The sequence below is a fragment of the Ostrea edulis genome, chromosome 5 (assembly GCF_947568905.1).
Source record: "Ostrea edulis chromosome 5, xbOstEdul1.1, whole genome shotgun sequence".
NCBI classification, from domain to species: Eukaryota; Metazoa; Mollusca; class Bivalvia; order Ostreida; family Ostreidae; genus Ostrea; species Ostrea edulis.
Genome location: NC_079168.1, coordinates 67,093,084 through 67,119,688, shown reverse-complemented (window position 1 = coordinate 67,119,688; position 26,605 = coordinate 67,093,084). Strand labels below are relative to the sequence as shown.

The 26,605-nt window shown below is 35.5% G+C and overlaps 1 protein-coding gene across 12 annotated transcripts in view; it reads left to right on the top strand.

Moving 5' to 3' along the window:
- LOC130054696 (coiled-coil domain-containing protein 9-like) overlaps positions 1–22,119 on the top strand; it is a 52,568-nt gene extending 30,449 nt beyond the window's left edge. For 6 of the 12 annotated variants that reach the window (XM_056165216.1, XM_056165213.1, XM_056165208.1 and 3 more), the window contains 7 exons: positions 212–373; positions 755–942; positions 3,369–3,436; positions 5,463–5,519; positions 13,090–14,250; positions 16,761–16,847; positions 20,152–22,119. In XM_056165216.1, the coding sequence (XP_056021191.1) occupies positions 212–373; positions 755–942; positions 3,369–3,436; positions 5,463–5,519; positions 13,090–14,250; positions 16,761–16,825 (1,701 nt within the window). In that variant the 3' untranslated portion in view covers positions 16,826–16,847; positions 20,152–22,119. The remainder of the gene's footprint in view (positions 1–211; positions 374–754; positions 943–3,368; positions 3,437–5,462; positions 5,520–13,089; positions 14,251–16,760; positions 16,848–20,151) is intronic. The other 6 variants (XM_056165218.1, XM_056165214.1, XM_056165211.1 and 3 more) reach the window with 2 other exon arrangements.
- Positions 22,120–26,605: the final 4,486 nt, after the last annotated feature.

Here is a 26,605-nt window from a genome sequence, read left to right as displayed (position 1 = left end):
GTCTTCTTAGTTGTGTGTGACTGTTGTTTGCATGATGTTTTTGAATTTGTGAGTGTTTGCATACCTTAAGTAAATTCATATTGATGTGGATTGGCTAAGATTTGATGATGCACTCTATTTATGAATACACTCCATGTGATTAAGAATTTTCATATGTGTATCACATCACACTGCTAACACTGGAAACTGAACAATAAGTCTTGAATTGCAGGGGCCTCCACCAGACCCCGCATATAACTTCCTGTCTGACAGATATCGTCATGGTGACAGGACTCCAGAAAAAGTAGATCCCTCCCGACGACACCCCAAAAACTATGGAGGAGAAGATTTCGGCAATGTGAAAAACAGAATGAGGAAAGAACGGGAAAAGCAGGTCAGTTTTATCAGATGATTTAGAGTGTGCTAAGTCGTCCTGAACACTGATGATAGTTGTTAGAAATACATCGTTTCCTTAAAAAAAACACAATGAGGAGTACCCAGCAAGCTCTATGTCAAGTAGGAGGATCTTATACCGTAATGAGGAGTACCCAGCAAGGTCTATGTCAAGTAGGAGGATCTTGTACCGTAATTCCTATGATGTGTTTTTGCATATGTGAATTTGTGGATTCCTATTAAATTGTGAAACTAACCTTTGATTTGAAAATTTTCCTAAAAGATGTATTACCACATTCAATTCCTTGAGTGGAAGATCATGTAAAAGATATTACCGGTAGTCAACATTGAAATCAATGTAACCAACTTCCCTTTGTTATAGGACAGAGGCAGAGGTGGCCCTCCACGTAGTAAAATGGAAATGGCTATGAACATGACTGGAAGAGAGCGTAGAGAATATGTAGAGTGGAAAGCAGAGAGAGAAAAGGTGGATCAGGCCCGCATTGACAGACAGAAATTAGCAACAGGAGAGTGGAAACGGGAATGGGACATCAAAAAAGACCTTACCGAGTAAGAACAGAATCACTTTCTTATGTATTAGGTAACTCTGAAATATTTGTTACATATTCAAAAAAGACCTTACCAAGTAAGAACAGAATCACTTTCTTATGTATTAGGTAACTCTGAAATATTTGTTACATATTCAAAAAAGACCTTACCGAGTAAGAACAGAATCACTTCTTTTATGTATCAGATAACTCTGAAATATTTGTTACATATAATGTAAATATTGAACTTAGGCAATATGAATTAGTCTAGTTTTTTTTAGGCCAAAACTGATAACATTTAATGAGGCAGGCTTTCTACCTGTATTATGAGTTACCTTTTTCACATCAAACATTTTGTATTGAAAATTACCAACTGAATATTGGGGTTATTTTGTACACTTATTTTAAATCATTTAGTACAATAAAGAATAAAAAATGTTTTTGATAAGCACTTGTTTATAAAAAAGATTATGCATGGAATTTTTTTGTTTGTTTTACCAAAATGAGTCTCCTGATTTCATAAAACACATGTAAATTAAGTGGTTGAGTTATTTCCTTTCTCAATACGTCAATAAAATTGATCAACACAGTAGTTTTCACTCAATTGTGGTGGTGCCTGAGAAATTAAAGATTAATCAATTAATTTTTTTCACTTTAGAGATTAATTCCAATAAGATTAGTAAAAGTGATAAGTAGACCGTAAATGTTGATATACTTGTTAATGGAAGGATTATACTAGTAGGCATTGATTGATTGATTGAGTATTGTTTAATGTCCCTTTCGAGAATATTTCACTCACATGCCGGTGAAGGGCTGCAAAATTTAGGCCTATGCTCAGCGCTTATGGCCATTGAGCAGGCAGGGATCTTTATTGTACCACACCTGCTGTGACACGGGACCTCAGTTTTTGCGGTCTCATCTGAAGGACCGCCCCATTTAGTCACCTCTTACGACAAGCAAGGAGGTACTGAGGACCTATTCTAACCTATTATTTAGTATCTTCTCAGTGCATCACTAGAATTGAGATCAGCCTAATGTGGCAGCACCATAGAATACGATTTGTTTTGTGTAGCCTAACATGTCAGACATGGGAAAAGAATAAATCATCGTACAGTAAAAGATTTCAATTTTGTTTATTAGCTAGAGATCCAAAGATCTCTCAAGGTAGACTTTACAGTTTGTCAAAATAAGCATAATGAAGTTTAAGTCCATTTTCTGGGTTAATGTGTTTTAAGGAGGTACTCTACATCGTCATAATGACTGCAGACTTCCTTTTAAAACATGGATAAAAAATATAGATATCAGCAATATTTTTCTTTTCATTTAAAACATTATTGCCTAGCTGAGTAGGTTAGCACGTCGATTGCTGAACTGTAGATCGCGGGTTCGAGTCCAGCAGCAGGGGTTTTAAATTTTTTTCTGATTGCTTTCTACTCAATCTGCATTTTTAGACTAAATAAAGTAAAATTTGAAAGTTTTCTATTTCAAAATATTGTTGTACATATCTTCCACTTTTCATCCATATAAAATTTCTCTGGTGTACCGTATATACTCGCCTATAAGTCGGTTTTTTGGGAGTCAATTTTTGGTCCAAAACTCGATGTCCGACTTATAGGCGCGTCCTAAGAAGACTGGTATTTTTCTGGGGGGCGTAATGTAGTGTTTTTTAAACAACTCCGATGATTATCATGGACTACCACACAAATGATTATTGTTCACAAATATTTAGACATATTGTATTGTTTATGTATTTTAAAATCATGTATAAAGTACAAGTATTTATATATTTTTATCTAGTTTGAAATTATTTACATACCGGTAACTAATACTTTCAATTCAACTGATCTATCGTTTATCTGTAAAATTGAATTACGAACCCGATTTAATATTGAAATATTCATATTATGTATACCGGCTGAAATATATTTCATAAAAGATCGAATATTGTTAACAGATAGTTTAGATCATCATTCTTGACTCTTAAAAACTCTATTGTTGATACAAGGAATTATACCGGAATCCCACAATAACAGTTTTCACTAGGCGCGTGCCACTAAGTAAACACGGTGTCAGGTACTGGTCATTAGGAGACCATAATTGCTTAGATAAACAAGGGATCATGGTCCATAATAGATGTGTTTAAACCCCAAACGGATATGGCTTGGTTATTGAGCACCTCATAATTATTAATTTCTCAAAATATTTTTTGAAACATAGGTAAAAACACTAGAGCATTGACTTGAAATTGTCAACCTATTCCGACAAAAATTTGTACCGACTTATAAGCGGGTCAATGACAAATTCCTACAAAATAACCTTAAAAAATACAACCGACTTATAGGCGAGTATATATGGTAGCATACCTCCCTAATCTTCTGTTTCACATCTCAGTACATAGTGCCTTAGGTGAGCTTTGTAGTATATGGGCTTCTTGTTGCTGTTTTTCAGAGAGGTCAGCCAGCGAGTGGAGCCAGGAAAGCGACCAGGTAATTTAGGCGTAGTCAAGAGAACCACAGGTACTGAACACAGCATTTCAGGGTTTATCACATTATATTTACATTTTTCCAATGTTTTTACCTTCGATATCTTTACAAAATGAAATGATATTCATTTCTTCATGAAATTCAATATGAACAATAAGCGTAGGAATCTTGGTCAATATATTACAACTATTTTAACAGCTAGAAAATCCAACAGAAATGAAAGTAAAATGTAAATATAAAAAATGAATTTCATTTTAAAAAATACAATAGGGTTTGAACAGCAACACTTCACGCCAGCATACTTTTTAAGAAACCTTAATTTACTTCATGAAGTATGCAGGCGTATAGCTTCACAGTGCATACCCTCATGTATTTTCAAAAACGAAATTTATTTCTTAAACAACAGTTTAGTCAATCTAGGATCTCTGATGTAAAATGAATTTCTATTGTTTCTGGTTTGTTATAAGGATCTCTGATGTAAAATGAAATTCTGTTGTTTCTGGTTTGTTATTAGGATCTCTGATGTAAAATGAAATTCTGTTGTTTCTGGTTTGTTATAAGGATCTCTGATGTAAAATGAAATTCTTTTGTTTCTGGTTTGTTATTAGGATCTCTGATGTAAAATGAAATTCTGTTGTTTCTGGTTTGTTATAAGGATCTCTGATGTAAAATGAAATTCTGTTGTTTCTGGTTTGTTATTAGGATCTGTGATGTAAAATGAAATTCTGCTGTTTCTGGTTTGTTATAAGGATCTCTGATGTAAAATGAAATTCTGTTGTTTCTGGTTTGTTATAAGGATCTCTGATGTAAAATGAAATTCTGTTGTTTCTGGTTTGTTATTAGGATCTCTGATGTAAAATGAAATTCTGTTGTTTCTGGTTTGTTATAAGGATCTCTGATGTAAAATGAAATTCTGTTGTTTCTGGTTTGTTATAAGGATCTCTGATGTTATAAGGATCTCTGATGTAAAATGGAATTCTGTTGTTTCTGGTTTGTTATAAGGATCTCTGATGTAAAATGGAATTCTGTTGTTTCTGGTTTGTTATAAGGATCTCTGATGTAAAATGGAATTCTGTTGTTTCTGGTTTGTTATAAGGATCTCTGATGTAAAATGGAATTCTGTTGTTTCTGGTTTGTTATAAGGATCTCTGATGTAAAATGGAATTCTGTTGTTTCTGGTTTGTTATAAGGATCTCTGATGTAAAATGGAATTCTGTTGTTTCTGGTTTGTTATAAGGATCTCTGATGTAAAATGAAATTCTGTTGTTTCTGGTTTGTTATAAGGATCTCTGATGTAAAATGAAATTCTGTTGTTTCTGGTTTGTTGATGTACTTGTCTTGCTTAACTATACATACTTGTGTACTTTTCACTTCACAATTTGTCTGTATGCCATTATTGGCTTTTCACATTTTGTACTTCTTCTCTATGACCACTGAACCTGTAATCAGCATCAATTCTTCCTTTAGAAACTGGTAGATGGAATAATATTGAAAGAAATTTATTAACATATACAGTGTGTAATATCGGTGATGAATTTCAATGCAATGAGGGCAGTGAAGTTGTAAGAACGCATTTTGTCTTATACTGTTGCTGATCATTAGAATTTGGGTTAGCTTAGATTTTCAAAACAGGAATTTTTTTTTTAGATTTCATAGCCCTTAGGATTAGTGATACTTTTTCACTAGTACCCAGGTGACCGATAAGTCCTGTGGGCTAGTTTTAGTTTCATGTCAACAGAGTAATCATAAAATGTACATACTGTATACTTTAACAGTGACTGTCATTATAAGGAAAAGTTGGTGTTTTTTTAAAATTCCATTTCAGATACATTTGTATAATTGAAACGTAATGTAGTCCCTATATGGTATCTCATTCAGAGGGTGAATTGTATTTTGAGTAGTTTGGGTAAATAAATACATTACGCAAAATAGTTCTTCATCAGTGATTAAGAAAGACATCTAGTTAAATTGATAAATCATAGATCTGAAAGTAACACAAGTCTACTGCTACATAAGTTTACTATCTGTGATTTATATTTGCTGTCATTTTCACTTAAAGCTGGCCGTATTGGCAGTGGTCGATTTGATCGAGGAGATCGAGATGAGCGTCTGCTAGGTGAGGGCATGCTCAATATGGCATCCCATAATGCATACATGTATATGTATCTCATGATTCATATTTAGTTTTCAATATATACTACTCAAAATTTGATAAGGATCATAGATATTTTTCTGTTTAAAAAATTAATAACTGCATAATTGGCAATATTGTGTCCAAGTGAAATCAAAAACGTCTTCAACAAACTTGCAAATGCATTTCATGCCATGGGAAATGCGTTTCTCATCACAGTTTATGCTTTTGCTACCATTGCACGATTTTCACTCAGGCATCGGTGTCTGATTCTTTCTAAAATTTCAAACTCACTTGAGTGTTTACACTACGTTTATCAACACAATTTCCCCTCAACGTGTAAGGCATCGCCTGACGACAGAACAACTGGGCAGATGTATTGGAATGCTTGATGCTGACTATTCACAACGTGATGTTGCAAATGCACTAAACGTCAGCCAGAGCGTTGTAAACAGGGCCTGGAACCGACAGCAAGTTTTTGGTACAGCAGCACACCGACATGGGGGTGGTCATCAGAGGTCGACAACCCAACGCCAAGACCATTTTGTGGCTCTTCAGACACGACGCCATCCCTTCTGGACAGCAACCAGCCTACGTAATGACCTCCTGAATGCCTCGGGGGTGAATATGTCCACTCAGACGATACGGAATCGGATTCACAATGCAGGTCTCAACTCGAGAAGGGCATGTGTTCGAGTTCCTCTGACTGTTCGACACCGGCGGGAGCGATTGGACTGGGCTGAAGATCATGTCACTTGGACACAGAACGATTGGCTTCAAGTTCTGTTCACCGATGAGTCCAGGTATTGTTTGGACTTTACAGACAGGAGGCACCGAGTGTGGCGACGACAACGTGAACGTTTCCATGATGCCAACATCAGTGAACATGACCGTTATGGTGGTGGTTCCATCATGGTCTGGGGTGGAATCAGCAGGGATGGAAGAACAGATCTTCATGTCCTGGAGAGAGGAACAATGACGGGGTGCGGTACCGGGATGAGATCCTCGATGTTTACGTCAGACCCTACGCTGGTGCTGTTGGCCCTGAGTTCATCCTCATGGATGATAATGCCCGTCCTCATCACGCCAGGGTGGTGGAGCAGTACCTTCAGCAGGAGACAATTGTCCGTATGGACTGGCCAGCACGCTCGCCGGACTTGAAATCGATTGAGCATGTATGGAACATGCTGCATGTTGCCCTTTCACGCCATAGAGCACAACCCACGACTTTGGCAGAGCTCGGAAACGCCCTCGTGGAAGAGTGGAACAACCTTCCCATTGGAAACATCCGGGTGCTTATTGACAGCATTGCTCGACGTTGTCAAGCCGTCATTGATGCAAGGGGAGGCCATACCCGGTATTGACACTTCATCGACTAAGTGTAATGATGGACTATCCCCAAAAACTGTGTAATTCTTTCTCTGGTTTGCTGTTAACTTTTTGTAATGAAATGCCTTTTGGTGTTGTTATCAGATTTCAAGCATTCCGTATTGATACAAGTTCATGCCATTCATGAATTTTCATTCATAACCTGAGTAAACACGTTTCTGAGTCAAATGTATGTCTTTTGTTATGTTAGTGGTAAATTACACACATATAACCTAGTGATCCTTATCAAATTTTGAGTAGTATATATTTACATTTATGTGTTACATTTATGACATTCCAGATGATATATTTCTAATACTTTGAGAATGTGCTTGATGAAAAGATATATGAGGGTTGTAACGAGAGGAAACATACTTCCTGACATTTAATACCCATTTTAATTTTGGATGCATGTATAAGATTTCACCCTTTTTTCAGCATGCTTGAGTCAAAAGTTTAAAGTGTACACATGCTAACTTTTCATATTTTCATTTTCTCTTCCCATTTGACAATTTTAACCAAACTTGCCACTAAGTATACCTCGATAAAGGGGGGTTGCTGTTCATTCAAATAAAGGCCTCATCATTTTTAAGGGGAAATGAATTTGGTTTATAACAATAGTGTTCAACATGGCACACTGCAGATAAGGAGAATACATGTCCCAATGTTCTGAAATTCCACCAAGAAGTAGCAGTTTAAAAACTGAAAAGATAAATGTCATATAAGTGCTAATTTTAGTGAGACACAAATTTAGTGATTTGTCCATAAATTATCTAGCGAGAGCTAATTTTTGGCGATTGTATAATTTCAAAAAAGGTAGCTATTGTCTATGATCTGGAATAAATATTAGCGATATTTGATTATAGTGATCTCAACACTGTCGCTAATAATGCCAAAATTAAATCCTTGCATGAAAATTCAATTTAACGGTAGGTATAAGAAAGGCATTCAGTTTTAAAAATTCAATTTAACGGTAGGTATAAGAAAGGCATCCAGTTTTAAAAATTCAATTTAATGGTAGGTATAAGAAAGGCATTCAGTTTTAAAAATTCAATTTAACGGTAGGTATAAGAAAGGCATCCAGTTTTAAAAATTCAATTTAACGGTAGGTATAAGAAAGGCATTCAGTTTTAAAATACAGTGTATCATGATGCACAATGTTGTATTATAATTCTCATGATGTTTTTTGATAGAAAAAAATTATGATATAGAGGTCCAATTCCCAGAGGGATCATGTAAATTTCCTCTTGTCAAAATATAGACAAAGGGTAATGATTTCCGGGCTCTAATTTATTTACATCAATAATTATGAAGTTCTACAGAGTAAAGTTGTTAAATGTGCAGAATTTCAGATCTATATGAAAAGTTTGGGCATGCCAGCAAGGGAAGCTGTAGTTAAAAGTAGTCTTTAAATCAATTAAAACTGGTCTTTGAGTCATCAGGTCCATAGTGGGGGCACAACAGGAGATAGAGGTGTTGTATAGAAATATGCATGTAAATGATCCATATTTTCAAAACATTTTTCCCCAAGAACGAGTTGTCAATTTCATATTCATCTGCATGTATGTGTGATTCAAGGTTCATCTGCTCCAATTTCCATATAAAAAGACAAATCATTAAAGGGAAAAGCAACCCTAACCAATTATTAATAAAGTATTACTTAGGGGTCATCCATAATTGTCAACCATTTTCCAAAGTGTGCAAAAAGCACACTTTTTGAGACCCCCCACCCCCCTCAAAAAGTGTACATCAACCATTTTCAAATTCCCAACAAGAAGATCGACAATCAAGTTTATGAGCAATTTAGTTCAAACAATGAGTTCTTTAATATTGGTACCCCTATTTCTTGTTATGCCATGCCTTGTCCACCCTGTGGCAAAAACAATCAATGTGAAAAATAAATGCCGACAATGTGTTGATTATGCGTTACATTCAAGCGCACAAAAGACGTAGATGAAATCACGATAAAATAAAACCGAACTCCGCGGATACGAAATAAATCCGGAAGAGAAAAAAGAGCGTACGGTAAAATTGTCGATTTTTTACCCCCCTCCCCAAGCGTGCTTTTTGTACACTTTGGAAAGTGGTTGACAATTATGGGTGACCCCTTACTGATATCGTAAATGACAGTCTTTAACAACGAAAATCCTTGCTTAACAATTAAATCAATATTAATATATCTTATATTTCAAATTACCCGCCGCTAAGAGAGCGGCAATTGAAGTTTAATTTATTACGTCACACCGTCGGTTCCAGTTTATTTCATCAGCAGCACTGTAAACATGACAGGTCACAAACAGTTAAGTTTGGAGTCGTATCGATTTGAGCCTGTTCTTTCGCAAGAGGAATTTAAGAAAAGAAGACGTTCAGTCGAGTCGCAGACATGTAAATGTCTCAAGCTTCAACTTGTCGTTATGCAAATGATGGATCCACAGTTTACATAGTATTTTCTTTTCAAATAACCTTGTTGGGTCAGGAATTTTGGGGGTAAAACTTTTTTCACATCTCCCCTTCGCATTAGTATAATTAACTGCTTGACAAGAAGGCATCCACCTATTTACAATGTATTCTTAAAATCTACCACATGCACATCTTTGATGATCTTGGAATCTCCTCAAAACCGGAATAGACGATGTGACGTCAAAATTATTGATTTTTGTGGTCTTGAATACATCGCCTCAGCTGTTTCATGACAGCCTATAGATGGCGGGAATTTCAATTTTTAAAGGGAAAGGCAACCCAAAAAAATTTTACAGGATAAATGATAGGATTAATTATATGAAAAAGATTTTGCCATACTATTCTGTTGATATGCGGCCTAGATAAGCTTCAGTACTAATTTGAAAATGTTAAAAATTGAAATTCACGCTATCTATAGAGGCTGCCATGATGTGGAACTCTTTTGTATTCAAGACCACAAAAATCAATAAGTTTGACGTCACACCGTCTATTATGGTTTTGATGAGATTCTAAGATCATCCACAGGTGCTTGCCCCCCCCCCCCCCCCCCCCCCCAAATAAGCTATATGAGTTGATTTATATTTTTCTTGAAAATATTTCTAATGAATGTCAACATTGTCTTGCATACCCATAAAGTCCAAAATAATCCCTTTGAAAAAAATACCCTTACTGGTTATTATAACAGAACTTATAATAACCAGTGAGGGTATTTTTTTTAAAGGGCTTATTTTGAATTGCATGTATTTTGGACTTTATGTGTATGCAAGACGTTGACATGCATTAGAAATATTTTCAACAAAAAAATTCATGAAATCAACTCATGTAGCTTATTCGGAGGGGGGGGGGGGGGGGGGGGGGGGGGGGGGGTCCTGAACCCAAGCACCTGTGAGATCATCAAAGTTGTGCATGTGGTAGATTTTACGAATAAATAGGTTGATGCCTTCCTGGCAAGCAGTTAATTACACTAATGTGAAGGGGAGATGTGAATAAAGGTTTTTTTTTTTCGAAATTTCTGACTCAACCAAGTCATTTGAAAAGAAAAGACTACGTAAACTGTGGATCCATCATTTGTGTAATGACAAGTTGAGGTTCAAGACATTTGTATGAAGAATGTTTACCTTTTGCCTTGTCTACGACTCAACCGAACGTCTTCTTTTCTCAATTTATTCTTGCAAAAGAACGGGCTCAAATCTATACAGCTCCAAACTTAACTGTTCGTGACTTGTCATGTTTACAGTGCTGCTGTTGAAATAAACCGGAATAGACGGTGTGACGTCACAAATTAAACTTCAATGGCCACTCTCTTAGCGGCGGGTAATTTAAAATACATGATAGATTAATATTGATTCAATTGTTAATCAAGGATTTTTGTTGTTAAAGACCGTCAATTACGATATCAGTAAGTAATACTTTATTCATAAAAGCAAATATGTGGTTAGGGTTGCCTTTCCCTTTAACGTTTTAAAATTAGTACTGAGGCTTATCTCGGCAGTGTATCAACAGAATAATATGACAAATCTTTATCATATAATTAATTTTATCATTTATTATGTAAAAACTTTTTGGGTTGCCTTTCCCTATAATTTAGTCACCTGAGTAAACTCAGGTAACCTATTGCAATTGGTTGTTGTCCGCCGTCGTGCGTTAACAATCGAACATTTTCAACTTCTTGATAACTACCAGACCAATTCTTTTCAAATTTGGTATAAAGCATCTTTGGAACAAGGGGGACATAAATTGTAAATTTCAGATTTCCTGCACTCCTTGGGCCTTAGATCTAGGCGGGGCTAAAACTGCCCAAAATTGACCAATTTTCAAAAATCTTCTCAAGAACTGCTCATGTGTAAGAAAAACTGAATGTATAGTGATGTAGAGCAGGAAGGCCTCTACCAAAATTGTAAATTTCATGATCCCAGGGGTAGAGGTTCTGACCCCAGGGCAGGGCCAAACTTGTTATATAGTGTTTATGTGTAAGACACTTAAATAACATCTTCTTTAGTGCTATTGATACTAAATTGAAACTTAATGGATATTTAGAAAGAACAGGTAGTCCTCTACCAAAATTGTAAATTTGATGATCCCAGGAGTAGGGGTTTTTGTATCAGGGTGGGGCCAACATGGTCAGTTATTAAATATGTGAACAATAGACATTTTAACTTCTTGATATATACTATACTAATTAATTCTTTTCAAATTTGGTATGAAGCATCTTTGGGACAAGGGGGACATAAATTGTAAATTCCAGGATTCCTGCACCCCTGGGACCTTAGAGGCAGGGCAAAAGCTACCCAAAATTGACCAATTTGAAAAATCTTCTTCTCTAGAACTGCACGTTTAACAAAAACTAAATGCATGAAGATGTAAAGCAGGAAGGCTTCTACCAAAATTGTAAATTTCTGATCCCCGGGGTAGGGATTCTGACCCCAGGGTTGGACCAAACTTAGTATATAGTGTTTATGTGCAAGTTTGCTGAGACTGTATAAAATCTAAATGCATACTAAGGAATAACAGAAAAAGATACAACAAATGGTGAAATTCATTACCCAGGGTTTTGACTCTAGGATGGGTCCAAATTAGTCATATCTTTTAATGCTTTAATGTTAATACACCTATTGTATATGAAGCCTTTCATCAGTGTATGCACTTATGAGGGCATTGACGTTGAAAGAACACATATTGTTTTATACTTTTGCTGAATGTTAAAATTTAGCTTAGATATTCAGAAAGGAAATTTTTTCTAGATTTCATAGCCCTTGGGAGCAGTGATAATTTTTCACTAGTACTCAGGTGACCAATAAGGCCTGTGGGCCTCTTGTTTAAAATATACCTCAAGAACGAGAAAGCTAGAATTCATCAAATGAATATACAATATCTTTTTGTTGTGTACCATGTCCTCAAGAAGTTTATTTAGTTTCTTTTATCAGTAAGAGTGCAATGAATTTGCATGTGCAATTTTTAGCTGTTGTATTTATAGACTTGTTAATACATGTGATATACAAATATTTTAATGTAATGCAAGGGGTTCATTTGTAGAGGGAAAATCTTATTATAGTTTACACAATATATTTCCTATGGGCTGAAAGTGTTGTATACATGTACATGTAACTTTGATGTATATGGTGTTGGTTGTTAGATTAAGAGAAAACTGGAGGTAACCAATATTATTAAAATGATAAAAGTTTTTCAGCATTTCATTCGAATTGTGGTCTAGAAACATGCATTTAAGACCATAAAGCACTGTAATGCAAACTGTAATATTTATTTTATTTGTTAAATGTAAAATTGTGAGGGAGAGTTAAGGTGGCTCACTACACCTTGAAAGAGTTTATCAAATAAGCATGTGATTGAAATGATTTGATTATGAGAGATATGATATGTAATAAGTACATATCTCAAAAAAACAAAACAGAATGCAATTTTGGATTTGAAAAAAAACAACAACAAAAGAATAGTATTTTTAAATTTTATTTCATTGAATATGAACAAATTACTCTGGTGGATATGAACTTGGGATCCTCAGGTTCTTAACCCAATACTAAAGCTACAATAATTGACAAAACAAAATGATTAATACAAATAATTTCACAAAACGTTTAAATCGCCATATAAAAAAAAGTATTAGTCTTAAATTGGTGTAATGAGCTACCATAAAAGCTATAGAATTATAAATTTGGTTTGCTTCAAGCTAGGTCACATTTCATGACGATTTTGAAAAATGTCTTGTCAGGGCCTGGACGCAAGGATTCCAAAGAATCTGGAGGGAAACCCCAAGCTAATGGTGTAGGACAGGAACGTTTGGTAGAAAAAGAAGTTACATCCCCTCGCCCAGTGGGGCGGGGCAGGGGGCGAGGGAGGGCCCGAAACAAGGGAAGTAGCATTGGAAATGACCCAGGTCGAGTAAGGACATATTCAGGAGAGGAGAGACATGTTGAGTGCAAGAAGGACCTGCTGGTCATTAAGGTAGACAACACGCCAGGGAAGAAGTCCGACCAAGTGGAGGTGGAGTATTCGGATGGGGAAAATGAACCGCTAGGTGGAGACCACCCAGCAACCCAGCCGAAGAAAGCAGGACCACACGCTGAGGAGCTGTGGTGGGACGAGGAGGGGGATGACATAGGGCTGGAGTTGCAGGGAATCACAGCTGAAGATGATATCTTTGAACAAAGAGAGCTGTTTGATGATTATATTGGGGATGAGTATAACAAGGATAGCCGCTTTGAGGATGCTCCTGGACGAACAAGTCAGGGAGATGAAGATGATTGGGAGGACTGTACAACGAGTGAAGACTTCTCCACTGACAGAAGTCAAAGCCAAACATCAGTGTCTGATGATTTGAACTCTTCCCTCAGGATCAACCTTAATCCTGATGCGCCTGTCTTTACGCCAGCCTCACCAGTATCACCCAGCCCACTGGCAGCAAAAGTCAGCATGGAACGAAAGCTTGAGGAAGCAGCACATAAACAGAAGAAAACAAGAGAAAAGAAGAAAGGTGGAGAAAATACTCTCTCAAATGATGGAGAAGAAAAAGCCCCACTGGACAGCAGAAACAATAAAATTGAACATTCCAAAAGTGACACAGATCACGCAGACTCCACAAAGGCAGCCCCAGAGCCTGAAGAATTGGAGTCTGTTCCCTCTGAGGAGGAACCAAAGGGTGAGGTATCTGAGGAATCAAAGTCCCAGACCACGCCCAACGAGTCTGCCATTGAGGCAGATACTAGCCCTGAGAATAAGGGCAATGCTGATGAGAATCAGACACAGTGTGATCCTCCCACTGAGGAACAACCTGTGGAGGAGGCAGCTCAGGAAGAGACTGAGAAGAATTCTCTAGACGAAACTAGGGATGATAAAGAGCAGGATACAGAGACATCAGAGGACACCAAAGAAGGTAATGGTGCTTTGGAAATCTTAAGTAACTTTTATCCTACATATCTGATAAATTATATTTGGAGTCAACTCCTAATGTAGGATAAATCCTTGTTCTGATGTCTTTCAAGAATGCAGACAATGATCTGTTGACTTGCTGTTTGCAAATGATTCTGAAACCATTGTTATCAAAGACCAGCATTTGTAAAAGTTTTTTTAATTTTTAGGTCACCTGAGTCATTGTTTTTGTCCATCGTGCATTTGTTGTAAAATTAGAACATTTCCAGCTTCTTCTCTGGAATGACTGGAACAATTTCAACCGAATTTTGTATATAACATCTAAGGTTTAAAAGGGAGTAAAAGTGATTTAAAGGGAGTAAAAGTGAATTAAAGGGAATAAAAGTGATTTTCATTGACCCAGCCTCTCTGGGGCTAAAGGATGTGACCTGTTAAAATAAATGTAATCTTCAAAAATGTTTTTTACTTATGAATATCAAACAATTAAACTACTGGCATGGTCTTTACTCCTTGACATCAAGCAGTCAAACTATTAGCATGGTTATAATAAGGAATGGGCCCTTTACCGAAACTGTGGATTTCTGACTGCTGGATTTTAGATTCATGCCCCTTGATGGGGCAAAGTTGGTTATATATTGAAAATGTATTATATCTCAGGTAATCTTTGCTTCTGGATATCAAGCAGTCAAACTGTTGACATGGTTATAATAAGCAACAAGCCGTTACATTTATGACTGCTGGGTTCTAGGTATATGTTTCATGGTACAACTGTTTATGCTCCATGGTTGAACTGAGTTGGTCATAATTATTAAAAATGCATCATATCTTGAAAAAAGTCTTCTTTACTTCTTGACATCAAGAAGGCAAAATGTTTGCATGATTGTAAAGGGCATTAATCCCTCTACCAAAATTGTGAAATACATGACTTAAGGGTTCAGATACCAAGGTGGGATAGATTGGTCATGCACATTTTATTTGCTCACCTTAGCTATAAGCTCAAGTGAGCTTTTCTGATCACCTGTTGTTGGATGTCCATCTGTATGTCTGTTTTATTTCCTCTGCAGAACCACATGGCCAATTTCAATGTAACTTGCCACAAACCATCCTTGGGTAAAAGGGATTAAAAATTGTTCAAATGAAGGGCCACACCAGAGATAATTAAGAAATTGGGAAAATATGATGTCGTCCTTTAGCTAAAAAATCTTCTCCACAAAAGCCACTGGATCAGAAAAGACAAAACTCATGTGAAAGCTTCCTTAATGAGTAGAGATTCACGTTTGTTCAAATCATGGCCCTTGGGGGGTAGGATGGAGCCACAATAGGGGATCAAAGTTTTCATAATTATATATAGGAATTTTTTTCTCAAGAACATCAAGGCTTTGGTTAGTCATATTAATATACAAGCATATTCAGATAATGCAGATTCAAGTTAGTTCAATTTGTGGCCCCAGAAGTATAATGTGGCCATAATTGGGGATCAACTTCTACTTGGAAAAATGTCTTCTGATTTTTTTTTTGTAATGAATGGCTTGGTCATGAAGAGTTATGTTAATAGGCCAGCATCCACAGGGAGTGTAGATTCAAAAGTTTTTTAAAATCAATTACCCCTAGGGTAGGATTGTACCACATTAGGGAGTGTATAAAATCAATTACCCCTAGGGTAGGATTGTACCACAATAGGGAGTGTATAAAATCAATTACCCCTAGGGTAGGATTGTACCACAATAGGGAGTGTATAAAATCAATTACCCCTAGGGTAGGATTGGACCACAATAGGGGGTGTATAAAATCAATTACCCCTAGGGTAGGATTGGACCACAATAGGGGGTGTATAAAATCAATTACCCCTAGGGTAGGATTGGACCACAATAGGGGGTGTATAAAATCAATTACCCCTAGGGTAGGATTGGACCACAATAGGGGGTTAAAGTTTCACATGGGGATGTATAAAAATAACCATTATTTTTCCCCCCAAGAACAGGAGGGTTATGATTAGTTGTATTAATATGCAAGCATTCTAAGGTACTGAACATTAAATTTTCTTCAAATCTTAGCCTGGGGTAGGATGTAGCCTCAATAAGGGACCTATGTATTACATCAGAAAGTAAGTAATCTTTGGAAATGTTCTTACCAAGGACCACTAAATATATATTGAGCAATATGAGCCCTCTTTGAAAACTAAAACTTCATTTACCATTTTAGAACTCCTATAGAAAATCACATTTCATTGTGATGTGATAAAACTTAATACTCGCCTACAAAACAATTGTAAATTATTGATTGCGTATGATCATAGTTATACCAATACATCTATCGTATACGGTAATACAAAGTATAAAAATAGACAAATATAAAAATCACACAGGTGACACAAAGATTTTTAACGAGTAAGAAATATGGATACTCGTGCGACTTTTAAGGCCCATGAACCTCTTGTTTATTTGTAATCTTGAAGAGAACGTAGTCTGATATTAAAATACTCATCATGATCATTAGTATCTACAAACATTATAGAGAAAGATGACAGGGAGGACAAAGAAGCCACGCCCACTCCACAGATGGAGGAGGAGGATGCGTAAGGACTACCCAATCGCTGTCATTGTAAGTGTACCATTTGCAGTACTCTTGTTATCATTCTGATCTATGAAATTGAATTATAAGTTCAACTTTATTGTTATATTACACGAAATGCAAGTATTAATTTTCTCATAATCAGTTAATTACGTGTATGAAAATATATTGCAGAATAATGACCGCAGTATTCCTTTAATCTTTGCAATAACCATCATGATAGAATTGTTTGCATCCAACAGTTTAGAGTAGAGTTCATAGTGGAGTATTTACATTTTCACTGTTTTTCCACTGTTTTTACCTTTGATATCTTTACAAATTGTAATGATAACCATTTCTTTATGTGAACAACATGTATAGGAATCTTGATAAATATAGTACGACTATTGTAACAACTGGGAATATTCTGACAGAAATGGAAGAAAATTAAAAATATGGAAAAATAGATTTCATTTTTGAAAATATGTGGTGGTATGAACAGCAGCGCTTCACACCAGCCTACTTTTACTGAAGCACTAACGCACATCATGAAGTTTGCTATACACACACAGCGTACTTTTACTGAAGCTCTAACACACGTCATGAAGTTTGCTATACACACAGCCTACTTTTACTGAAGCTCTAACACACATCATGAAGTTTGCTATACACACAGCCTACTTTTGTTGAAGCTCTAACACACATCATGAATTTTGCTATACACACAGCCTACTTTTACTGAAGCTCTAACACACATCATGAAGTTTGCTATACACACAGCCTACTTTTACTGAAGCTCTAACACACATCATGAAGTTTGCTATACACACAGCCTACTTTTGTTGAAGCTCTAACACACATCATGAAGTTTGCTATACACACAGCCTACTTTTACTGAAGCTCTAACGCACATCATGAAGTTTGCTATACACACAGCCTACTTTTGTTGAAGCTCTAACACACATAATGAAGTTTGCTATACACACACAGCCTACTTTTCCTGTAGCTCTAACACACATCATGAAGTTTGCTAATGTTAAGCATTGCAGTTCATGCCCTCCTGTGTTTTCAAAAATGAAATTAATTTCATAAATGAAACAAGTAATACATGTATGTAAATATAATGAAATATAAAGCAGTGCTGTTGTTGTATGTGTATAGGACAAGCGTAACATAAAGACACACCACTAGCTTATATTTAAATAATTATATGATCTTTAAAAACCATCCTCTGGACATCAAGGAGGCAAAATGTGTGCATGATTATAATGAGCATCCGGTCACCTACTAAAATTGTGAAATTCACGACTCCAAGGTTCAGCTTCTATTATTAGCTCAAAGAGCTACATGTAATACGGCCATATGTCTGGCGTGTGATGTGCGTCAACTTATTGGAAAAAGGGCTATATCTCAAGAACCCCTTGGCCAATTTTTGTCAAATTTGTCACAGGGTATCCTTGACCTAAGGGCTTTCATTTGTACTAAAACTAGGGTTGTGACCCTTTAACAAGGGGAGATATTAGGAAAATGCAAACAAAAGTAGTGGTTGCTAAAAAATCTTCTTCTCAAGAACCACTGGGCAAATTATCACCAAACTTATGCATAAGGATGAGGATAGGTTGTAGATAAAAATTTGTTTAAGGCATCATCCTGGGGCAAAGGGTGTGGTCTCAAGGTCACTTCAAAGTTGACCTTAAATTTTGTTTTGTTAAAACTTTGATATTTTGCTTAGTATAAGGACTAGGATCATCAAATTTTGTCAGTTGACGCATCTTAGGACGTAATATCATGTTGTCTCAAAAGTAGGTCATGGTGACCTACTTTTTTAATTTCGCAGGTAATTATTATTAAATGGATTTTGATGCATATCTTGGACACTTTTGAGCCTATGATCATCAAAAGTTGTCAGTTGATGGATCATGGGACCTTGAAGTGCATCATGTGAAAAGTATGTCACCATGACCTACTTTCTGAATTTTATGGCTAATCATTTATGAATATATTTTAGGTTGTTATTTCAGATACATTTATATATACCAAGAGGTTTAGAATCATCAAACCTTGTAAGTTGATGCGTCTAGAGGCCTCGAAACATATTTCTTTAAAAACAATAGGTCACAGTGACCTACTTTTTGAATTTTGCAGACATTCATATTTCACATTTTCAATTTTAGATGCGTATTTTGAACACTATGAAAGCTAGGATCATCAAACTTTGTCAGTTAATGCATCTTGAATCTTCATAGTTTGTTGACCAAAAAGTAGGTCACGTGACCTACTTTTGGAATTTGACGGCTATATTTTAATATTTCAGATACTATTTGACTTACAATTATCAAACTTTGTCAGTTGATGCATGTTGAGTCTTCAGAGTGTGTTGACTAAAAAGTAGGTCATTGTGACCTATTTTTGGATTTTGACAGCTATATTTGAATATTTCAGATACTATTTGACTTACAATCATCAAACTTTGTCAGTTGATGGGTCTTGAGTCTTCAGAGTGTGTCGACCAAAAAGTAGGTGACCTACTTTTGGAATTTGACGTTTATATCTGAATATTTCAGATACTATTTGACTTCAATTATCAAACTTTGTCAGTTGATGCATCTTGAGTCTTTGGAGTGTTTCGACCAAAAAGTAGGTCACTGTGGCCTTCTTTTGGAATTTGACGGCTATATTTGAATACTATTTGGCTTGTCAGTTGATGCATCTTGAGTCTTCAGTGTGCCTAATCTAATAGTGTACTGTATGATATCCCCTTCATACACTATCATGTGATAGGTCTTTAAAACCTTGTTAATTGATGAATCTTGGTTAGTGAGAATTTTTGCCTGTTCTACAATGTATCAGAAGAACGATTCTAGGCCCATGGGCCTCTTGTTATTATTACATGAGCAAGCAAGCATGGATGTTTTCACTGAATATTCCTAGAGTAGGAGTTTTGGGCCCTATGTCAAATTATCCAATGATGAATAAGATTAATGCTTTTTAAAATTCCATGCAAACCAGTCTTGACCTTTGGAAACTTTGATGCATGTTACTCATGTGAACATTAAGGCCAATGGGCCTCTTGTTATGATTGCAATCAAATTTGTAAGGAGGTCATACTGTTCTAATCTTTGCTTCAATATGGCGCCAGGGATTCAAGCCCTGATTACAATGGTACAGTAGTATGAAATAAAGATGTTTTAAAAATCTTCTGAAGAACACCAGGGTCAATAGGTGAGTGTTGTGGTCCATGGGCCTCTTGTTAAGTTATCTTTATCTCACTTTGTACAAATTATTCTACGCAATGAGATCAGCATTTTCAGTGTGTGTGATGCAGCATCTTTTGGATGTCTCTTCTTCTTTTTAGGTTAAGATTTCTGAAGACAAGACAGCAGTCATCATCATTTTCGTCAACCATCCTTCAGGTGGTTAATTTAAGAAGGAAGAACAACGTTGAAGTTTACATATGATTAACATGTATTAATTATCGTGTTAAATTAGCAAGTAGATTTTACAAAAGCATCCACCTAAAGGTTTGTTAATTGTCATCAGTGGATTATTAAAAGTGATTAGAAATTTTAATTGATTATTTTAAAACATCACAGAATGATATCATTTTCTAATAACCAATATGTTTATGTATTGAATTAAATATAATCATACTTGAAGAGAGGGTTAAAAGTGTATTGTGTAAATTTGTATTCACCATTGAAAATTTTATGTAAAAAGTTACAAATATCTTAATATATAGGTTATTAATCTGTTGTATTGTCCCAAAATTAACAACTAGTATTTGATGTATCAGTGAAGCAATGCACTGTTGTCATACAAACAGGTTTTACTCATATAAATGAAATTTAAGTCTGTTTTCTAATGTATGAAACACTGCACTCTGGTATCAAGAATATTATAGTGTACATTTTCAAACGATCAAATGATTTTAGAAGAAAATTTATGTTATGAAAAGCATTTATCAAATTATTGATGAAACTTTTAACATATGTACTAGTGTTTTGAAAGTTGACATGGAACTTTTTCCATGCTTTACTCCTGCTATAGTTATATCAGAGGGCACCTGCTGTTCCCGGGCTGTAGCTTACTATTAGGCCCTGGAGGGTGTCTGCTGGCTTTTCTGCTGTAGTCAGCTACTGTATGTAGAAGAGCTGGTGTTCTTTGATTGTAGCTTACTGTCGTGTTCTGTGATAATGTAGCAGTGTAAAACTGCCTTTAAATTCTGTATGCTACTTACTATGCTGTTGCTTAGAAAATGCCAAAGTTTGAAAATGAGAAATTTTTCAAGGACATATTTAGGCTTGTTTTGTGTTGTGTAAATGTTCCACTCCATGGTAGTTTAGTTGCCAAGGATTTTTTTATGTACTTTTCATGAATTATTTACTGAACTAGATTTTTTATCAAGCATATATGTTATATATATTATGGTAGTAGACTTTGGGCATAGATGTTAATGGATGTGAAAAACCTGCTTTCTGTTTCTTCAAAACTTTCAGCCATACATGATGTGCATGATCAGTTGTAAATGCCATATGGGACTTTTAACAATATATTTTGGTGCTTTTACTACATATCATTTCACAGACCGATCATGGAACTGCTTTGACGTAAATAGTTGATGCCAAATATGATTGAGAAGACAGTTAGTCAGTGGAATATATATTAATTTTGAAAAGTTGATCCTTTTATAAAATTTTGTTATTAATATATTATTTTTGTTTGTTTTTGTCTCTCAATCCCTCCTTTCTTTTTATTTGTCTGTTTATTATTATATGTTTTATTGTCAACTAATTCAGTTCAAATATTAACTGGTATTTTGTTGGTGTGTTTATTTATGAAGAATGAGTGTTTGTTTTATACAATGTGATTTTATAATATACTTATTTTATGATATAAATGAATTATAAGAAAGAAAAGAAAGCGAAAAAAAATTTGCAAAAGATAAAAATCTAACCAAAAATTGGTATGTATTAGCATAAGGAATTCAGCATTTGTATCGCCATCAGATGGACAATGGTCTATGTGTTGTGTTTGCAACATACTGAATAGGAAAATCCTTTTGACAACATTCAAAATGGGGAATTAAGACATTGGTGATGAACACAAGTGGTATACCACTGGGGGATACATTCCCGTATTTTATCACTTTCATTTTCATTAGACTTGAGATATGCATCATGCATTAATTTTTTAGGTACAAAATTTGAAAATTACATCAATAAAAACTTGTTAAAAGAAGTGTACTCACATTTTACATGATCAAATTTGCCATATGAGATTCATGTAATGGTTTATAATGATAATAAAAAAGAATGTCATCTTAGTATAGTTATTTTATCTTTTGAATTTTTCTTGTACATTAGAAACAGAATCCGTGTACAGCTATGACAAAGTATATGTAGGTTCCAATGATTCTGTGGTATTTGCATGAACGATTTAATGGGAAAGACTGGTTAATGAGGATTACCACACCAGTTCAGAAATTTGATGTGGATGAAATGTGAAGGATACAATGTATATACAGTCAACAATATTTTAAAATCAGAAACTTTCATAGTTACTTTATTGAGTCAAAATATGTAGTTTTGTAAGAAAGTAATCTGGAAAAAAATAATAAAAAACCCTGTTGGACTTGAACCCGCAGTCAGCACGCGAAACCACTGAGCTACTCAGCTAGGCAATTCGTTTTTACGGTGTAAATCTTTAAAGAATAGAATATTGTTGATATTTTCATTCATGTTTTAAACGGGAGTCAGCCATTATGACGGTGTGTAATATACCTCCTTAATAAACCGAGCAATCGACACAACGTAATAACATGTACATGCACACGTTATTAACTCGTCCCAGAGCCCTTATCGGGAGTGAGCTTTTCTTTTAACATACACCTGTACATCATGACTACAGTAAACGGCCTTATAAATGTCACCAGTTACATGTATATTTTGAAAGAAGAGCCAGGACTCTTATTTCTGTGAAAATTGGATGAATTGTAAATTCGTGTGTTTGAACCATTTCCCCGGGGCTACAAAAGTGAAACAAACATTTACTTGAAGTGTACTGTAGGTTATGTAGGCTACAGATACATAAACATTGTAATGTAGAGGACATGGCCCCAGGACCATTGTGGGACATTATGTAAGGGTTAATGTACGAGTATCGCTCCATTGCTTTTAAGGAATGGAGTGATACAGTACATTGACCCACTTAAAATCCACCTTTGCTGGACCCCTTGCTACTAAACTTTGTGCATTTTAATCCTGTCTTACGTTTTTCTTTCTTTTGTTGCATGCATTTATATCTACTTGTGTAAAGGTTGACCTACTTTCCGAACACTCCATTCCTGAAAAATAATGGAGTGTTCGAACAAAAGAATGACGTCATAGGTGGATTTTAATATAAGTTGGTACATCGTTTACAAATAAAGTGCTGAATTACTGAACAATGGAAGCAGGGTTTAATCGTTTCGCTATACAACGGCGGCTATAAAGTGAAAGACCCAAGTGTCTTTTTTTTTTCAAAATCTTAGAGAAACTAATTCTCTCGTATTTTAGATTTGAATTTAGTATTTAAAGCAATGCCTAACAAAGTTTTCAAAACATCTAGGTTGTTTAACTGCATCATTTATTCTCCAAAACACACTTTTTTAATAATATAGAACAGGGTAACAATGTTTATCAGTTACTTGGATAGTATTAAGCTGCAGGAAAGGTACCGAGTTCAAAAGATATTGCAATCTTGAAATTAAAAAGTGAAACTTGGATTTCTCGAAAAAATCTCGAACTTGGTTTGAGTTTTCTTTTATTACTTTGAGCAGTCAGAATTTGAGTAAAATCCCAGACTTAAAGTAATTCCACCCCATGTGACGTCATAAGATTTTGCAAAATCAATTATTTATTTAGATGTACATGTATGCATGACATTACCATAAATATTGATGGATTCTTTTCCAACGGTTATTTAAAAAAAAAATCTTGTTAAACGTAAAATATTTCAAAAGTAAGTTATATATAAATATTCAATAATATGCTTTCACCGGCAATGGTGACGTCTCCATATGAGTGAAATATTCTCGAGAGGGACGTTAAAATCCTTTATCAAGTTCATTATCTGATAGATTTACTTTATTTTTCACCGCCATTTTGTATATTTTTGTAAAAAAAAAAAAAAAAAAAAAAAAAAAACAGTTTCGTGAAATTATTATGAATACTATTACATGTACATGTATATCATTTTAACCAGTTTTTGTAAAATTTTGATAATGCTGAAGGAAAATTGCAATTTTTTAAAGTTGATGTCTGATTTTGTATATGTATGTCTCGCATCTCAAAAAGTGTATACCGATCAGTATATTGTATTTGATAATTTATTAGCTTTAACTCTAATAAATTGGAATAATTACACATTTTAAACTTTTATCGAATAATAATACGAATATGGAGTTACCCTAAAGCAATACAAGCTGTAACTGACGGTGAATAAATTGAAAAATTAAAGAATATTTAACATATCTGTGATTGAATACATATAACTTAATAGAATCAGAGTGAATCTGAAGCAATAAACTCGTCAAAACAACAAAAATGTCGATTTATGAATCATATTCATCCTGTCAGTAATTCCTGCTTGTAATCTCCGATGTTCATTGACCTCGGAAGTCACCAGTTCGGAAGAAAGCGAAAGAGAGGCACTGATCACGTTAGATTTGTTAGGCCGTTCTTAGCACACTGATTTTGACTACGGATAACTCCGTTTACTTGATCAGGATATAGGGCTCACGGCGGGTGTGACCGGTCGACAGGGAATGCTTACTCCTCCTAGGCACCTGATCTCACCTCTGGTGTGTCCAGGGGTCCGTGATTTCCCATCTATCTATTTTGTATTGCTTATAGGAGTTATGAGATTGATCACTGTTCGTTATCTTCACCTTTCATTTGTAAACAATTTAACATGCCAATTTTGTAGAAAATTCACTATCAAATTTCATTTGAATGGAACATTTGCGTAATCATTACTTTTTTACCCGTAAATAGTACTTCTTGTAATTCATGAAACGATGTAATATTCTAATATTAACTAAACTTGTAGTTACTCATGTCAGTTTCCGTCTTTGTATGACCTCGATCATAATCGGCAATCATCGTTCCCATGTCTATGTATACATGTACGACGCAATGGCGGTTTATACGAAACGCTCATTGTAGGTATGCTCTCAAACTATATTCCCATGACTATTTTGCTGAATTTTCTTCAGATCTTGGGGATTATATTACTTGTAATGATAGGTGTTATCTGGTGTTTAATTGGATAGTTGAAAAAAAAAATACCGTCAGTTACAGCTTATAGTAAGTCCGGGTTTCGACTTTGTGTTCTTTCGAGAACTCCAGGCTTGGTCATTGATCTACAATTGTCATCAAAACATCTATCTCCATTATTGTAAATCGAACTCAACCCAGATGGTTTTTTGTCGACCAAGGTGTACGACAGGGTGGTGTTTTGTCAACATTTTTATAACTTTTATACATTAATGAACTTATTTATGAAGTTGGGCTACATGTAAATAACCCTACCACAGGCGACTTAATAGCAGCTGTCCCTCACTGCTAGATTACTTCTCTTGTATTGGATTATCCATAATTGCTCGTTAAACTTTGGTACATGTAGATATGACGTATTCATATTCTAATAAGTGGCGATTTTCCTTTAATAATGAAAAGTTGAAGATGACGAACAGGGATAAATCCTATAAGGAATACAAAATTTAAGAGTTAGACAAACACGGACCCCTGGATATACCAGAGGTGGGATCAGGTGTCTAGGAGGAGCAAGCATCCCTTGTCGACTGGTCATACGCTGCCGTGCGCCCTATATCTTGATCAGGTAAAAGGAATAATCCGCAGTCAAAATCTATGTATAAAGAACGGCCTAACAATTGGTATGAAACACTTCAAACAGCATTTGCCCCATGCGTCGAAATTGTACATACTGAAATTCCGTGGAAAGGGAAATAATGTGTACCCTGTTAGCTTAACTGAACTCTCTAAACAGATATGCAGCTAGAACAGGTTTAAAAATCAATACAGGAAAAACCAAAGTTATGCGTCTAAATGCTGCAAACATCACACCAATAACCATCAATGGGAACAACATAAACGATGTGGATGAGTTCATTTACCTCGGAGCAACAGTAAGCAAGACAGGAGGTACTAATGAAGATATAAGAAGAATTGGCCATGCAAGAGTAGCATTCCATAAGCTACGCAAGATCTGGAGCAATAACCAACTCAACAGAAAAACAAAAATGAAGCTCTTCAGCTCAAATGTAATAGCTGTGTTATTGTATGGCAGTGAGACCTGGAAAATGACAAAAGGGGACGAAAAACTTGTAGATACCTTCCAGCACAAATGTCTTAGGAAAATCTTAAAGATCTACTGGCCAATGAAAATATCAAATGTAGCAGTTAGAGAGATAGCAGGAGTAGCAAAGTTCAGCACTATGATAAAAACACGCAGATGGCAGTGGATTGGACATGTGCTACGGATGGATAAAAGAACACACCCATATGTAGCCCTTAGTTGGACACCAGAAGGAAAAAGAAAGAGAGGAAGACCGAAGGAAACGTGGAGAAGAACAATAGAAAGAGAGAGGAAAGAACTAGGTTTTGGGTCATGGACAGAGGCAGCAAGATCAGCCCAGGATAGAAGTAAATGGAGGGGACTTGTTCATGGCCCTATTCTCCATGAGGAGAGAAGGAATTAAGTCAAGTGTTAGCTTAACTTCTTTTGGCATCTGGGACAGACTAATTTTT